Source organism: Branchiostoma lanceolatum, chromosome 10 (genome assembly GCF_035083965.1).
Source record: "Branchiostoma lanceolatum isolate klBraLanc5 chromosome 10, klBraLanc5.hap2, whole genome shotgun sequence".
Classification (NCBI taxonomy): Eukaryota; Metazoa; Chordata; class Leptocardii; order Amphioxiformes; family Branchiostomatidae; genus Branchiostoma; species Branchiostoma lanceolatum.
This window is the reverse complement of record NC_089731.1, coordinates 5,670,404-5,688,482: the sequence shown is the minus strand read 5'-3', so window position 1 is coordinate 5,688,482 and position 18,079 is coordinate 5,670,404. Positions and strand designations below refer to the sequence as shown.

At 40.6% G+C, this 18,079-nt stretch overlaps 1 protein-coding gene across 3 annotated transcripts; it reads right to left on the bottom strand.

The window, feature by feature from the left end:
- Positions 1-6,978: 6,978 nt before the first annotated feature.
- Positions 6,979-16,317, bottom strand: LOC136443088 (solute carrier family 35 member E2A-like). Of its 3 annotated transcripts, none has more exons than XM_066440156.1 (7): positions 16,053-16,316; positions 14,300-15,141; positions 13,670-13,918; positions 13,056-13,109; positions 12,447-12,516; positions 9,650-9,804; positions 6,979-9,229 (listed from the first exon to the last, which is right to left on the bottom strand). In XM_066440156.1, exons 2-7 carry the CDS (start codon positions 14,920-14,922, stop codon positions 9,034-9,036), a joined length of 1,347 nt encoding a protein of 448 aa, XP_066296253.1. In that variant the 5' UTR covers positions 14,923-15,141; positions 16,053-16,316; the 3' UTR covers positions 6,979-9,033. The 3 variants fall into 3 exon arrangements, with proteins under 3 accessions (XP_066296253.1, XP_066296251.1, XP_066296254.1); XM_066440154.1 differs by having other exon boundaries at positions 16,181-16,316; XM_066440157.1 differs by lacking the exons at positions 6,979-9,229; positions 9,650-9,804 and adding an exon at positions 9,818-9,953 and having other exon boundaries at positions 16,181-16,317.
- Positions 16,318-18,079: the final 1,762 nt, after the last annotated feature.

Here is an 18,079-nt window from a genome sequence, read left to right as displayed (position 1 = left end):
ACATGGGCGTGGCCTAAAACCTGTCAGTTTTAAACAACAACAGAGGTCGCAAAAACGATCAATTCTTTCAAAACATCATCTGCATTTGCCAGATTTCGCAAAAGATTGGAAGTAAAGGCATTTAAAATGCGAAGGCTGATTTATGAGCGTCCAGATATCCCTATAAATTGTCGTACAAATGAAGGCTAAATTGATAATAAAGACAAAGGGTAGCTGACTATCGGGTGTGTATGTACAGAGACGAGAGGTTTCGTCTTTGGCGGGAATTACTTACACTACTTAGTACCTCAATGGCCATGATAGGTCAACGGATATTGGTCTCTTCAGTTGAAGGTCTCAAGACAAAACTATTCCCTACCATACTTTAGGAAATACGAGGGTGAGTCAAAAAATTGCAAAAATTATACCATTTGTATTATATCAGGTGTAATGTTTCATATGGAATGAGTTGAAATTCGGCACGAAGGTAAAAGCATTTTCTTGTGACTGAAATATCTCAATTGGTTGTTCAGACTTTTATAAGCGACTGAGCTGATTTCAAGATGGCCGCCCCCTTTTTGATAGTACAAATGTATTCGATGTCCAGCAGAGGCAAAGAGCAGTGCTAAGATTTCCACTTACATGCAGTTACTGCAGGAGTCTAAAACTGCACACTTATCAAAGTGCCTATCTCTACTGGCCATATTTCAATTTCTGAACTCTAATCAGTTTTTTTCTTATCGTTGCTGGAGTGGGGTAAAGTTAGGGTTGAATTAAGAGTGGCCATCAGGGTCCTAAATACGCGCTGTGTTGATTAGAGGTTATGTAGCCTGTTTCCTGCTGATGAACTAAGAGAAACTAAAATTAGTACACTGAGTTGATAAACAACTGTGTCAAGTTTCGTTTCTTTTAGTTGATGGGAAAATAGTCTACAAAACCTTCATTCAACACATCACTTATTCGTCTCTGAATCCAACTGGCTGTAATATGACACCTCACTTCATCCAAGCATCTATAACAGAGGGAATGACAAACGTTCAGAGAGGAATATGCATGTAATCTATAAAAACATTTCTTCTCATGTACAGGTGTGCTTCACACAGTAATTGGAAGTAGATCAGGGGAACTGATTTTTGCTTCTGGCGGACTTCCAAGGCCATCTTGAAATCAACTCAGTCACCCATACAAACCTGAACAACAAACTCAGATATTTCAGTCTCAAGAAGACAAATACCTTTACTTTTCTTCAACTCATTTTTTCATGGACCTATTATGATAGAAGTGGCATTAAATTTTGAATAGCCATGATCATATCATGCCATGAAATGCATAACTGTCTGTCGCCTATGGGGCCCGGGGAGGATTACTTTGTGTAAGTCACAATGCATACCTCCATGGGCACCCCAGACCGCGGATTAGCCTTTCCTGTGGTGTTGAGGTGAAGGTCCCCAGACAAAGCTTGTCTCTACCTGACTCCTGGAATTTGATTTTTGAATAGAACATTAGAGCAAAAATGGCCCAAAGGGCACGAGGACACGTCGGTAATCTGGTACTTTGTGGTTAGCTAACTCCTCAGGCAAAAAATATACTTTTTTTGCATAATTCATTGATATTTTTTTAATAACTAAAAAAAAAGGAGACCTACAGTGGACCAACTTACGATGATCTCTCCGACGGACCGTTTATCCAACTTCGAAATCACAAAAAAGTCAGAAAGTTTGTTGTCGTTGTTGTCCTGGTGTCGCTGTGTTGCCCACGTCTCTGTTACGAAATGGAGATTCTTCCAGTGTCCTCAAATGTCGATGTTGAAAACAAGTTCGTTATCGTATTCAAATCGTCAGCTCTCTGTGACGACAGACATGCCTCCTTAATACTGTAAACGTTTCTGTGTCCTTGATTGGTTGAGCAAAAGGGCGACGTAAAATGCTGTCAAACCGGCCTAACGACGAGTGGACATATTGCTCACAGTAAACAGCTATTGTGCAAGGGGATTTGCGCATGGGAAGTGGATTAGATCACTTCAGGCAAGGTCACTCACTCAGAAATGCATGAGGAGGAGAAAAGAAACACCGTACTAGTTCTGTTCAATGATCAAGCAGATATTGGGAGGAAAGATCTCAACGTCCTGTTGTGGGGACTGTGGGTCAGAAAACTGATGAGAGAATACCACGGTCTTCCCTCCCAACATCTGCTTGGAGATAATCGCTGCCAAGCAATTTGCTGATTGGTCAACAGTGCGGAAGTAATACGGATGTTCTTTTTAATGCTACTTAAGCCAAGGAGGTTGATTAAACCTCCTTGCTTAAGCCTATGACAATGGCTTCAAGTTATACTCAAATTGTGTCGTTTGAATTCGTTCGTTGAAAATTACTATATGGAGTTGTATTCGTAACGCTAAATATCTGTCATCTTTTAATTCAATTTCAGTGGAGTTGCTTTAGGGGCTGTTACTAATGTGCCGTGGTTTTCGTGTATGTGAACAGATGACCTCGTAGGGCGACATGTTTGAACTACACAACGGAAAATATTATTCTCAGTTCAAACGTTTATACCGAATGGTGACCACAATTTTCATTCTTTCGGTGCAGGTGACCTACAGAATTCAAGGCTCCATTCTTTTTCTGTTTGATGAGTTTCAATAACTTTGACATATGCTACATTTAGTGTCAGTGTGTTTTTTTCATCGTTTCCGTCAATGCGATTTTGTGGTCATGCAAATTTAGCATTACTAACCCAAAACCGGTAGCAGGTTTGAGATAGTTGGACGCAGTAATTGGAAAATATAAATCCACTTTCACACGGATCTACGACAGCATTTTCCGTCACACGACAGCTAAATTTCGGACAATATTCCCACGACTGTTTTTCAGATTACACGTGTTTTTTTCTGCCTGATGAACGTAATTATTCGATTACGTAATAATTCGTCATAATGCCAGGTGATCACCAATAGGCCATGACGTCAAAGCAGGGGATTCATGATGTGTCACTGATGTCGTTTGACAAGATGACGCCAGTCCTGACATTTCAGGACAAAAACAACACAACGGCACTGAATTACTCCAAATCATGAATTATACGTGAATCGCTGGTTGTGAATCTAGAGTGTCTAAACGAATATTGACCCTTTGATCTGTGTTTTTGTTGCTTGATTTTGATCTATCGTTATATCGAACTTTCAACAATCTTGTGGAGATGAAGATTTCATAGTTGAAGTTTTTAATTGTTGATTACTTAAATTTCGTATTTCTGTCGCGTTCTGCATTAACGCAATTGAAACTTTTACACATTGCAATTGACAAATCAATCTCCGTATTTTTGTCGTGTGTTCTGCTTTAACACAATTGAAACTTTTACATATTGCAATTGACAAATCAATACACGTACATAAAAGTTATAACAGAATACGGCACAAAAATTACATAGACTTTCTCTGCCTCCTTCAAATGAAGAAACAACCGTTAATAAGCCCATTCACGGTTGCTACTACGCATGTGCAGTGTCAAAGGTGAAGGCCCTTGGCTTGTAAACAGTGCTCGTCTCGACATTGTCTAGATTTGCATAACAACGCCCAGACGGGTTTTGTTTACGTCTCATGGGCCTCTACCTTTGATCGGCACTGCACATGCGTAGTCGCAACCGTGAATGGGCTAAAACTACACATATTCAACTGTACCCCCATAATGATCAATGAGTCTAATCTACACTTCCACTACTTAAGTGATTTATAAGCGTTACTAATCTGTGTTGACAAGATCACCCCACACGCCCAGGGTCATCTCAGGACATGGACAATCAAAATGTCGTAAATGGTCAAAATAAACTATTACAGTCAAACCTGTTCTTGTGATAACCTCAGCTAAAATGTTGCAGTACTCTGTGAGGTAGCAATAAAAAAAAAGGGTGCGCCCTAAAGTTTGAACTGTATGTAAAAAGTTTAATGTGAAACCCAGGGAAGCACGAACTTTACTGTATGGTAGTATGATAAGTCAGCTTTTTGATCGTACGAATGAGATTGTAAAGTTTGCCCATTCGACGTATGAATACGCGTGGCCTCTACAGCTGACTACCGAGTGAGTCGGCTGCATGCAGTTCCGTATTACCCCGCATGACCCCATTTAAAAGTGGTCGTCAAAGTGTTAAATATCATCACCTTTTTGTTATTTTAAGGTATTATGTAGATTGTACCCTCGACTTCAACATACTTGTTTGTCGTGCTTCTCTAGGGTACCCTACTATAACCTTAATCCACTCCGATGTCGGTCACTTTGTGGTCCTTCATCATCATCATCATTATTCTTTCGGAGCCATTATTCTTGTGGTCCTTAACTATAGAAATCCCCATAGGCCGGAAACTGTGTGTTGTGCAACACTTCTGCTAATTCTCGCGCCCCAAGTTTTCCCAAATTCAGTTGTTGTTTCCATTGAACAAAGCATGCATTACGAATCAGTGGCCACCTGACTACTGTGACCATTTTCCCCATGTCCAATGTGCGGTTTCCCGGCCTGGGATCCAGACTAGACAGGGCCGCTAGCGATTTCCTTCGGCGCCGAAAGCCAGTCAACCCGCCGGATCTAAATCAACGCGCCGGGGAGTTGTAGCCCAAGGAATGAACCGCGCCCTTTTACTGTTGGTAGGGCCGGTCAATTCCCCGGCTAGAACTACCCCGGTGCGCAAATTAGGGTATTGGCGGGCTGGGAGCTCTGTGCTGCCGAAGAAACGGGCTAGAAGGAACCGGCTAAAGGGAACCGGCTAAAAGGCCCGATAAACAGTCTGGAGCGCAGGGTAACGTGCGGTCAGTAAAGCCACTGAAGTTGCGGCATGTTGGCGACCTCGCTGCGGCCGTGCGTTTGACAAATCGCTCAATGAATTTCATCCACAAAAAGAAAACAAATTTTTGGACGCTTTGTGTGCTTTATTTTCCTTTTAGTCATATTCGTACGTTTTGCATGATATTCCCATTATAAAGTCAAGGGCAACGCAAATGCAATTCAGGACGCAGCGACGCCGCCGACGAGCTTCAGTGAGCTCAGAGCTTTTGGGACTTTTTAAAAATGTCTCACTCCCGGTGTCCTTCTGTTGTTGGACAACAAAAAGATAGACAGGCAGGTCAATGACCTTAGTTTTCATAAGACTTTCTTTTTGATAGGTAGAAATACTAGTAGTAGAAACTGGCCGAACAGTGCGGGTGATTTGCTAACGACACTAACCATCCAGAAAATACTTGAAATAAATCTGTACATTTTGCCAATCCATTCTTTTTCTCTTCTTCAAAACGAAAAGAAGTCTGTCGAAAACGAGGTCACCTATTGGCATTTCAACATTCTGGCAGTTATGCTGGACCAAAAACCAAGCAAAGACAGCTGTGAAGTCTTCTTTTAAGACTACCAAATTCTACAACCCGTGAGAAATGTGATCCTTAATGCCTCAAACAGTTCATCATTTAGCACTTCTGGTTTTAAAATCATAAAACCTTGACATTTTAATGACCCAGACATTTAATTGACCACTTAGTTTTTTGACCCTGAAATTTGATAGGTATGATCCAAATACTTAACAATTGAGCTGAATCAAGAATAGGAATTATTTTTTGTGAGTAACACAGTAGGAACGCATATTCATGGTGTTGTGATTTCGTGGCAGAACGGTCACACCAAAAATAAAACCACCACGAACATTGCAAGATTTACAGTACAACGAATTTCAGTCTGAGAATGGGAACAAAGGTCATTCATATTACCCAGATGTTCGACAATTTAGCTGAAATAAGTACTGACATATTTTTTGTACCAAAAATAGCTGCTTCTTTGTCTTTTAACCTATAAGAGTGACAGATGAAACAATCCAGAATTCATATGACCCAGATTCTCAACAATTTTTCTGAAATAAGTATCGACATAATCTTTCCACCAAAAATAGCTGGTTCTTTGTCCTTTAAACTATAAGAGGGACAAATGAAACAATCTGGTAGAGGAGTACCTAAGAATCTATACAAAGCATTTTAAATAGAAACCAATTTTGCATAAAACATAATTAAAGAATTAGTGCAGGAAACCATACAGTTGATGTTGGTTCCACCCCCCATACACACACACACACCACCACCTGCAACCCGCCACCCCATCCATACCCCAAGACAAAAGGAACAGAAAACCATGTGACGCAAAGAAACAATGTATTTACCCTTTGGAAAAACATGATTATTGTGATAAACACTTTTCTGATACAAATAATGACAAACTTATTTCCACATAACAAAATTCACCAAGCTCATCTACAGAAGAAACTAACAGCGCCCCCTTTCTATGTGTGTCAATACTGCACCTCAACATTTGAGCTGTTACATTACACTTTAAAACTCAAGGAGGGGTGACAGTAATTTTTTTGCCAAATCCATGGAGTGACTAACCTTTCACTAAACACACCAACCTTTGAACAAGCGAAACAATATCACCAAAGTCATAAAGACGATTTTAAGAGTAAAATTTGTACATTTTAAGGCACAGATAAAATGAGCAATTGGTTTCACATTATTGCATACAATTACAATTAGCTACGGCTTTCCACACACAAATTTTCTTTCACAGTATCTCTTTCCTTTGTTTTAACATTGCCACTATTGAAAAATATACATTAACACCAACTGAAAGTTATCAATATCTACAAACAGATTTTTAGATATGTATCTATAATATAACATCAAGTACCAATTTTAGTACACCTGTTACAAAGAAAAAGCATTATTTTTAGATAGAATAGAACAGATGAATAGTCTGGTCGGTTAGACCATTACTTATAAGTTAAGAAGAAACGCAGCGCCACTAACAGTCACCTTAGAGGAACACATAAGACATTCTGAAATTTAATTTAGATAAATACTAGTAGCTCACCAAAAATAAAGAAAGTTAACAGTTAGAATATCTGTCATTATAAATAACTAATCCATAACCTTTTCCACCTTGCACATAATGCAATAATAATAATGATACATATCAAACTGAATGGTTCACAAACTGCTATTATTCAATAGCAATGACATATATTGATATGCCTTTTTTATAACTATATTAACATACAATGTATAAAACAAAAAAAATATAGATACACATATTACAATCATGTCACGTAGACATGAGAAAATTATTTGATTGTGAAAATTTTAATTGCCCCTTCTGAATTAGTGTCCAGCACTATAGTAAAGTAAAATTATAATTACATGACCATAGTGTTACTCAAATATTAGTAAATTTGTGATTGTCGGTTAGTACACGATAACTTACAAAAATAACAATTTGGATATATGTAAGTACTAATACCAAATATTACTGTACACATTCTTGAAATGTCCTTACTAAACTCTCAAAATTAGGGGAAACCATGATTCCATGTACATGCATTATGAGGTGGAAGTTGTATTGGAAATAAGAATTGGTATGGAATGTTGTAGCTTGATATAGTTCGTAACTTGTAGTTTACCACAATTATTCACTGCCTCCTTCGTAATGAAACAATTCTGACTATATGACGGAAACTGTTCTCTTTCCATCAATTTGACACCAATTTTTTGAATTTCGCTAAAACAATAGTACAATCAACTTCGTTGCCTTGCCGAAATAAAAAAAAATCTAGCTCTGCCCAATCACATTTTTAGATTGCAGCTTCAAAATAGGTCAGTTGTCAAAGTTATAGGCCTGTTATCAACTTATTGGAAAGCTTGAATGTACATACGTAACTTTCTTCTTAAACTTATAATGTACATGATATAATGTACATAATATAATGTGACTATAGCTATACTCTACCAACCATAATATATTACCTTTGTAATTTCAAAAAATACTATGCGAAATTGCAGACATGCATGCTGTGTTTTTGCTTTTTACTTTCCCCATAATATTCTACTAGGAACAACATTTAGAATTTCACCAAACAACCTTGTACTTTGTTAAACAATATGAACACATAATAACCCATTCTAATACCACATGGTAAATGTAGGCCTCAGCTCCAATAGACAGAACGTCACAGAAACATCATTATAATCTTATATAATCACCTCCGAAATTCTTCTAAACTTACTTTTTCTCCCCATCTATATGTATTGCATTACATGTTTAACATGGACTGAAATTCTGCATAATAATTTGACAACTGGGACAGGGGACAATACCAACTTCCAACCACCTTTAAAAAATTTTCATCCTATTCTATCTTTGTTTGCTCCTTTCACTGCTTCCATGCAGCATAGTCTGGCACCCGATAATAGCGTTTGAATATTTGCCTCAAATATAGGAGAGAGTTCTGATTGGCTATGAGTCAAACAGTCATCATAACGACAAATTAAGGAAGTTCGAAGAAGCATTTTGATCAATGCCTCTGAGGAATAATGGATTCTCCAAATAATGTTTATAGACAGAGGCCAGTCTATTCTGCATGGAAGCAATAATTGTTGGAGCTAATCAGAGCTAGAATAGGATGGATTCCAGGGTAACAGCCAAATATCATAAAGAATTGAATGTTGAAGTCGTAGCACAATCACGTCTCTGATTGGTTCTTTGCAGCCAGGGTTCCTTCCTCTTTCAGGGCAGTGAGTACTCATATAGAACTCAGGCTAATACCTACCGAGTATAGCATAAAAGAATTGAATGCTTAAGTCTTAGAAATCATGTCTCTGATGGGTTCTCTGAAGCCTGGGTTTCCTCCTCTTACAGTGGTGCCCTGGTAGTAATAGTATGGAACCCAGGCTAATACCAACAGCGTATAGCATAAAGCCCCCTTCTCACTGGACCCGCGACACATTGGCGACCTCCCTGCGACCGAGCAATTTGACACTGCGCTAAACGAATTTCATTGATAAAAAAAGAATCTTTTTACACTTTGTGTGATTTGTTGTCTTTTTAGTCATACTTGTACGTTTTGCATGGTATTCCCTTTGTAAAGTCAAGGCTACATGTAACTCAAATTCATATCTAGGATGCAGCGAGGTCGGCAGCGCGTCGCGGGTCCAGTGAGAGGGGGGCTTAAAAGAATTGAATGCGTAAGTCTCAGAACAATCACGACTCTGATTGGTTCTTTGCGGCCTGCGTCTCCTCCGCTCTTCTCCGCTTCTCGGCGTTGCAGGCTCGCTGGTAGAGAACCACGCCCGCTAGTACCACCATGCTGCCCAGCCCACTCAGCACTGTTATCGTGTTCCCGAACACCAGCACGCTCAGCCAGATCAGCAGCGCCCGCTTCGCTGTGTTCGCCACACTGGGGAGAAAAACCTTGCATGTCAAATGTGAATCACAGCTCAGAACCCACAAAGCCTAGCTTTTCTTTTATATGACTTGCAAGGTAGGTAAAGGTAGTTTTATAGCCTTTTTGAGGCCATAATGGCAGTGGGCTACTGCCAATACTGGTGCGTACAGATGTAATCAGGTGTTCCCTTACCTGTGTGTGACAGGTACTGTATGTATGTGTGTGTGTGTATGTGTGTGTGTGTGTGTGTGTGTATGTGTGTATGTGTGTGTGTGCGTATATGTATGTTTATTTACAGGTGTGTGGGTGTGACAGGTGTATCAACAGGTGTTCCTTTACCAGTGTGTGACAGGTGTTTGTGTGTATGTGCAGGTTTGTGTCTGTGACAGGTGTATTACACCTGTGTGACTGATGTAAACAGGTGCTCCTTACCTGTGTGTGACAGGTGATATCCTCTGCATCAGTGCGTAGGCCGTGACACTCTGCAGGTGGAAGGAGATTCCGTCGAAGAGCAGAGCCATGAGGATGTGTCGGTCCAGGTGTCTCCTCCTGCCCCTGCCGATGTACAGCTGCTTCAGAGGAAGGTCCTGAAGGAAGGACACACAAAACTTCAGATTCCTTCCTTTGTTCTTACTGTTCACATTGCAGTGCCCAGTGGCACATAGGTTAGCAAGTTTCTTGCTGTTTTAGTGGCAGGGTATATTTCAACAGGGAGGGGCTGCTTCAGAGGAAGATCCTGAAGGAAGGACACACAAAACTTCAGTCTCCTTCCTTTGTTCTTACTGTTCACATTGCAGTGCCCAGTGGCACATAGGTTAGCAAATTTCTTGCTGTTTTAGTGGCAGGGTATATTTCAACAGGGAGGGGCTGCTTCATAGGAAGATCCTGAAGGAAGGACACACAAAACTTCCAGTCTCTACCAGACTAATGCTACGGTCCCATTTCCAATCCAGGGGCCCAGCCGGGCAGCTTGTGAGACCGAAAAATATGATAAAAAAGACAACAAAAGACACAAAATGTTTTTAAAAAATACCCATAACTAGGGGTGGATACCGGTTCGGCTCGATCAGGTTCGAGTTCAGGTTCAGGTCCAGAGGTTTAGGTTCAGGTCCGGACCTGAACCTAAACCTGATCCTGTCAAGATGATATCTTACTCTTAATAATCTTACATTTTATCAACCCAATTTCAATGTTAACCTTATTTTTGATGCCTTCTTTGTCAATACAGAGAGGAGACACAGAGCACTAACAGGCAGATAGAAGATACAAGACACTTTCATTTTCAACAAACGTCTTTGCTCAGAGATCTCAAAAAGTCAACTAAACAAAAAATCACTCCAGACTAAGTTTTAGACCTAGGAGCACTGTGCTCCTAACTCAAAAAAGTTAGGAGCACCAGCAAAAATCTAGGAGCACCACTACAAAAAGTTGGAAGAACAAGCAAAAGTCTTGGCCATACCAAATAATACTCCTATTAACAACCGGGAATAAAATATTTGAATAGATCATAAAAGATAAAAGCCTACATTGATGCTGCAGAACAATTGGCAATTCAAGTTATTCAATACCTTCCTGCATACTAAATGATACTAGTATGAGGGATTTTTAGAAAAATTGGGCATAGGTTCCCCGGCTGGCCCCAATCCGGGGGCCACGGTGCCTCAAGTTCAACAAGTTGAAAAATACACAATGGCATTTTTTACTTGGAACAAGGCAAGTAATGATTCACATAACCTTGAATGATAAATAAATAGATAACTCTAAAATGTATCTATTGGTTTCATGACCAAAACAAATAAAGTCACATTCCATAATTTGAAACTTTTCTGCTGCCATCAAGTTCAACATTTTTACAGGCATTTTTTTCACCCCCACCCTCTGTCTACAAATAATCCAAAATACTTTAATATCCTTGAAATTCTTGCTCAATAGGATCAAAAATTATCTGTTTGTTCGGTCCCTTTGAAACGCACAGTTCAAACTTCGCGCGTCAGGACCGCGGCGCCGCCATCCAATGACAGGCCGACGGCATGGAGAAAGCTTTGTAATTCAAGGCTGTAGATTCTAGACCGCAGCAGAATGAGTAGCACCATAATGACGGGCAGATCATGAGTTTTGAAATGATATCGGTGACAAAGGGAAAATTTAATATTTTTTGTGGATAAAACTCCACTTGAATTGATTCATCGATTTTTGATCGTAAAAATTATCACTTGAACAGGTGAAAAATGACCGCAGGAAACAGGCCTTGCATTCTGCTGCGGTCTACAATCATCATGGCGGCGGTCCTGAGAGCGCACGGCTAGCGCTTTACTTTCATCGGCATATTTCTGGCGTTTGAAACATTTTACAAATCAAACAAATACATCACAAAAGAGAGAAACTTATATCCTTTATTTCTATGGGTAACTTTGCCACTAGGAACGGATAGTTTTTGTACCGCGGGTGTGGGAACATGATAGAAAATTCACCTACGGTAGCGTTGGAATACCTAAATATTTTCAGCTTACCGCTAAGTTCTGCAGCCATTATCCTGGCGCAGATCGTAATTTTTGATTGTCGCACCGTGCGACCGTGATTTTAAATCTAGTCGCATTCTAAAAAAAACTGGTCCCATGTGCGACTCACACAGTCGCACTCACGAGCGCTGCCGGGCGGGCGGCGGCACTCTCAGACTCGGAAAAAAATATTTGTTGCATTACATGTTACTTTGTTTTGACTTCCGGGTCCAAAAAACCGGTTCACGACATTCGGTTTTTTTGAACCGGTTACCGCATGTTTTTCCGGTCCAAACCGGTCCAGTCGAACCGATATCCACCCCTACCCATAACCATATATTGTGTATTTTCTTGATATGCATTCTTCATTTTTCGTTTTTGCAAACAGCAGTATATATTCTTATATAGGGAGGGGTTGCCAGCCCTTCCCTTTAACGTGCTCGAGACACCTCTGCCAACATGGGACCCCCACTTTTCGTCCCTTCTAAAAGACAGTTCAACTGTGAGGCTGCCACAAAAATGCTGATCATCTTTTCCAAATCTGTCAACTTTCCAACATTGATTTTACATTAGGAACTGGTCAGTATTACCCAACTCCTATCATATACCATATCATCTTTACATGTTTAGGGAAACAACTGCTGTTTATGTACAACAAATGTCTATAGAGTAGACCTGTTAAATCTACATGTGTAGGTGTAACGATAGAATTAGAAGAGTTGTTTACATACAACAAAGAACCAGGCAGGCACCAGCAGGATGAGGGCAGCACTGCTCATGTAGAACTGCAGCTCCAATGGTCTGGGGAGAAACAAGGGTATGGTTACTGGTTAGATCATGTAACATCATTATTAGTGCTGTATAACTAAACCCATGTTCAGGTTCAAGTACAGATTCAGGTTCAGGTTAATGTTTTAACAAGTCCAGTTAAGGTCCAGTAGGCAGCACTAATCTATAATTATCGTTATATTGGGAAACAAGGCTCCTATTGCACAATTTTCCAATAACCTGCTGTGCCAACCAAAGGAAGCATTATTAGAATCATTAAGTACATATATAATAGCAGAATAGTGGGATACATTGTTGAATGGTCCTAGACCAAAGTTTCAGTTTGTCATTTTTGAATGTGTAACTATGAAAAATAAAATATTCATTTTTGACCCTGTTATTAACTGATTAATATCTGCTTATAAAACCTTGTGGTGATGGTTAAAAGTATTGATTAATTATTGTTGACCCAGTATACTATAAATATTATGTATATTATCCAGTACTACATGGTAGCTAATATAGATGGTTATGTCTGTGAGTTGTATATGTAACAAGTTTGAAATACTCACGAATATTTATGTTTGTCATTGCTTAGCAGCTTCTTGGAGAAAACATTTTGAAAGCTGAAAAACAAAAGAAACAAAAATAGACTGTTATAAAAATCTTGTGAATGATTTTCCATGTTAGTCTTAATTCTATTAAATGCAATCTATGTTTAACCTTCTTCCAGCTTAGGCTGCCCATTGGCACTACATTTGTATCTATGAAGGAGTGAGACGGCAAGAAGAAGGTTACCCATACACAAGCAGTGGAAGTTTTTGTGCAATTTCCAAACACCAAATTCGTACAATGATTTTTTTTGACAAAGACAGACACAAATTTGATGAAAGCTTTAAACCTAGGCTCATATGAACACTCGGGGACCAGATAGATCCCAAATTTTTCAATACTACTTCTTATGTAATATCTTCAATATTCTAAGAATTTTTTGTCTCCTACATGTATTTTTAAGAAGTACTTTGTATTAAGTCAGGTGACATAGAAATGGCCAGGAGTTCAACAATTGGTCTTCTAGTTCCACAAACAAGTTTATTACTAAATCACATATAGATTACAGCTATATATAAGTCTTGTGTAGCACAAGTACTACTCACCGCACAAATACCAGAGTGACCATACTCACCATTCAACAATGTTCGTAGAAATCGCTGCCACAAACCCGATCATGTTGAAGCTCAGCTCGCTGGACGAGCACAGCGCCAGACCCCCCATGATGGGAATGAGCGACAGCGAGACCCAGAATCCCGTCTTCTCGCGGAGCATCATCCACGTGATGAGGACGGTGAACATCGGCGCCGTGCTCTTGATTGTTTCCACGAACGAAGCAGCGACGTTTTTCAGCGCCAAGAGAGCAAGAATTGTGGTCCCAAATCTGTAGGAACAAGGTAGACTCAGAGATGGCAGGCTTCACCCCCTTACCCATACACTGCTTTGCAACCCTACCAATTAGACTCTTTTAGAGAACCCGCATTTTAATTTGATCTTTCACTCTCTCCCGCATACATTTGTCAAACACAGTTTTCCTTCTTTTTTCTTTATGATCGTTGAGTGCGGCCTCACCAACGTGGACCCGCTGGACAGAGCCGCTTGGAGGCGCTGTGTGAAGACTGGCCAACTGCTGCCTATCCCTGCGTCAGGGAACCCGGCAGCAGTATAATCTAATACTGGATACTGCTACTACATGTATGTATAGTTTATTCCTTACTAAAAGAACCAAAGATTAAAGCTAGTGTTTTAAGAACTGTAACCTTACCTTAGCGCTCCACCTATGGTCATGTTGAAGAGGAAGTTTGGAGGAACAGATTTTCGTCCCGGCATCCGCCCAATCCCAGTCTGTCCAAACGGCAGTCTCAGCTGGATAAATCCGAACACCGTCGTACAGAGAATCTGCCACGCGCCCAGGAATTGCGCGTTCAAGTCCATCTCCGAGAGAATGTACTTGTTTAAGATTAACGTACAAAAGCTGAAGAAGTACCAAAGAATGAGGAAGATGATTGCACCCTTTTCAAGGAGTCCTTTGTTTTCCGGCGTGGCATCTTTGGACTCTACTTGCATCTGTGTGATTTTGATCAGCTCCTGCTCGTTAATGGTTAAGTGTTTGGGATCGTGTGGTGCCTGAAACATCTCCGAGTGGCTATAACTTCGCGGCACAGCATCAAACGAATCGTCTGCTGCACCACCACTGGAGGTGTCTTCTCCGAAACTTGACTGGTGGGGTAATTTCCTTTCCGCCGAAGGATATCGCTCACTCTCAGAGTAGCTCCGACCCCTGGAATGTCTGATGTCGCCTGAAGGAGTTCTCTTTCGTCCGTGGTCATCAGGTTCGAACGAGCCCCTTCGTACGTCCAGCTCGTCTTCAATACGCACTTCTTCCATGCTTCACTTTCAAAATCAGTATTGGTCACCACTAGTGCTCAAGGAATGGCTCAATGTGGCTTTGTGGAGGATGTGTGGTTCTGAATTTGATTTTAGGAAGCAAAATACTTTTTTTTGTTTCAATTTGTAGGATTTCTTGCTGGATGTTTGAGTTTACTCACAGTTCAGTAGCGGTAGTACTGTCAAATTTTCCTCTTCAGTAAGATCGGTGGTAGAAATCTAGAGCAGAAAAACAACATGGTCAATTGATGACTGCAAATTTCTTGTTATCATGCTATATTGTAAAGGTAGCCAGACGTAGGGTGGTAATGATGTCAATGTTGCGATGACTGACTGCCTGTTTTGTCTTTTTTTTCTAAACATCTTAATGAATCTTTCAACTTAATTAGTACATTTTGGTTGCAGCAATAATATCCTTGCCATTTCAAGACACCATATCTATTATTAAGCAAGGACAGCAACAACAAACCATGCATGCCTCCCTATAGCTCAACAGTAAACATTAAGAAAATAATGAAAATCACACAAAATGTTTCCATTTCTAATAATTCTACCCAAATACTTTACAATTCTTATTTGAGACCAGCTCCACGCTTGAGTGTGGACTGCCTTATAAAGTTATATCATAACTGCTAATAGAATTTTGTCAAGGCATTTACATGTGAAAATAGGTTGTTGTCAAACATTCCAAACATAAAAGCTGGAGAAGAAAGATTGGTAAGGAAAGAATTTTACAGCTTTCTAAATCAGACTACTGTATTGGAGAATCTTCCATATGGACCCCATATGTTAAATAGGCCAGGAATCTTCCACGTAAACAGTTACACCCCAGTGATGACGCAACACGATAAAATCGAAGTGTTGACGTCACATCGTCCTTCAATTACCGGAAGTTTTATGTGGTGAAAGTGCTACATAAACTCTCAATGAACGTCGATTGTATATATACACATATAACATATGGTCATAAATCTGATTCGAAATTCTTTTTATTGACAAATGTGTGCACAACTAAAATAGACAGAGAAACGGCTGACAACAACAGGCAGTTTCTAAGAACAGAAGTCGCTGCCTTATAATCGATATCAAAAAAGGCGGGTGTCAAAAATTACGGAAAAGTTTTAACTTACTGGACGGATCCTGAGTTAATCTGAAACAGGTGTCCCGACTGTAAACATATGGTAGCGGCGGCCACGTCGGCGTTTTCGTAGAACGTACAAATGGCGGAAACTACGTCAGAGAAACGCAGTAGACTTACCGACTGTTGTACCGCCCAGGTCTTGTCGTGGATCTGCCAGCTAGTCCGGCTTCCCGGTCCAGCAGGTTGGACAACTCGGCAACCCGGACATGGGCGCAGCCATCTTGGCATCCCGGCACGCCTTGCGTCATCTCACCTCAGCTGACCTTTCCCTGAACCCTTCAAAATATCATTTTTTTGCCGCAATTCCAACATATAAATACGAAGAAGACACCGGAAGATGTCCTTTTTACTTGGAATGACAGTAGACTGGTTATAAATGGGAAAACAGTGCCTTTGTAACAGGCGTCATATTAGCGTAGGACGGCCCGAGGTCACGGGTTGGGGAGCACGTGACACGGGCGCGTCCTAACGTCGGCCTGACCACGCCCCGCCGCGCTCGCGAAGCCCCGCCTCCAGAAAATGTGATAAAAGTAGCTGAACACCGCCTTGAAAGAAGCAATCATGTAGTCAGACTTAGAGTAAGGACCGGAGAGAACATCAGTGTCCCGTCTTAACACCGGCTTAGGTTAGTATCACCACGATCAACTCCACTTCTGTACAGGTATCCGTATCTTATGTTATTACGTTCATATTACATTGTATTCCTTGTATGTTATCGACAGCAGTACCTTGAATAAACTATCACATCAAACTGTAAACTGAACCCGAGTCTTGGTAATATTTGGTGAGAGCTTCGTGTGGTGAGAGCACATAGTATAGTTATATACACGTCTTAGTGTGGTGAGAGCACATCGTAACGTAAGAGTAATAGACCAGATCCTACCCAAAAGACCATTTGTCACATGGTTCCCAAACACCGAGGTACAGTATTGCTCTGTGATATTCAGTTACTGCTGCCGATTCCGCTTGTTGATTTGTTACTGTTAACTTGTGTTTTCGAGTTTTCCGACATTGCTTTTCGACTTGTACATGTGATTCTTGTCCCCCGTGTGGGTGTGTTGTTGCACCAATCCCTCGCGCGGAGCAAATTCCGACAGTTTCTACCGATCCGTCCCGTTTAAAATTCTCCGCTACATGCCCCGGTTGATTTCATCCGACAAAAGCATAAACTTGAGCTTCGTCACGTTTCGCTGTGCCAATTTGTATCAAAATATATCGTGTATCTTTTGTTTGTCCCGGTAAACCCGCCATCCGGGGTGAACCTGTACGCTGCAGACTTATTGCCGCAAACAACTCTGTTTTGCCGATTTTGTGTTGTTTGATTTTTTGTGCTTGCTAGCGTGGAATTTAGGTAGCGGCTTTCATAAATTCCGACCCCCAGCCAAATTCACTGATTAGCACTTACTCTTTGGCTCGCTCTGCGGCTCCATTGAATTTCATGAATGTAAATTTTTCTCTAGTTCGCAACATCTTGTCTCGCCGGCACATCTTTTGTCCGTTCTTGGCGCCTACATGCCAACCCCTCTGTTGATCGTCACCGCCAAATTTCCATTTTATTCACACTTTCCTGGCAACTCAGAGGTGCTATTTTTCCTATGCCGCGAAGCCCCGTTTTCTTTGTTGTTGCCGATACCTCCGGGGAGGTAATTGTCACATTTAAATTTCGCCGCACTGTGTTCGAGCCGACTTTTGCTGCGTTCTATTTCGCACATACCCTTTGATGGTTCCGCATTGTCACGCATCACAATCTCCCGAACCTTTCATGACCAACTTTTCCGTCGTTTTATTCAAGTTCTAACTATGCACATGTTCGTTCTTGGTACTTTTGTTTGCATTTGTTTGACCTGTCTGGATGTGTTGATGGCTAAATCAAAACGTTCTTGCTGTGTTATTGATTGCTCTGTGGGTTATTTGATTTGTGGCAGAATTGTCTCATGTCTCAAATATAGGTTGAGTTGTTTTGCGATTTCTTTCTCTTCTGGTCTTATTGGATGAAATGCGGTTCTAAACATTCTT

What these genes read in the sequence shown, in the direction of transcription:
- LOC136443088 (XM_066440156.1), bottom strand. Translation starts at nt 14,922, where the DNA reads ATGGAAGAAGTGCGTATTGAAGACGAGCTGGACGTACGAAGGGGCTCG. An exon ending in TCTACGAACATTGTTGAATG is followed by an intron (nt 13,110 to 13,669) that starts GTGAGTATGGTC and finishes TTTGTTTTTCAG; the next exon opens with CTTTCAAAATGTTTTCTCCA. An exon ending in ATATCACCTGTCACACACAG is followed by an intron (nt 9,230 to 9,649) that starts GTAAGGAGCACC and finishes TTTTCTCCCCAG; the next exon opens with TGTGGCGAACACAGCGAAGC.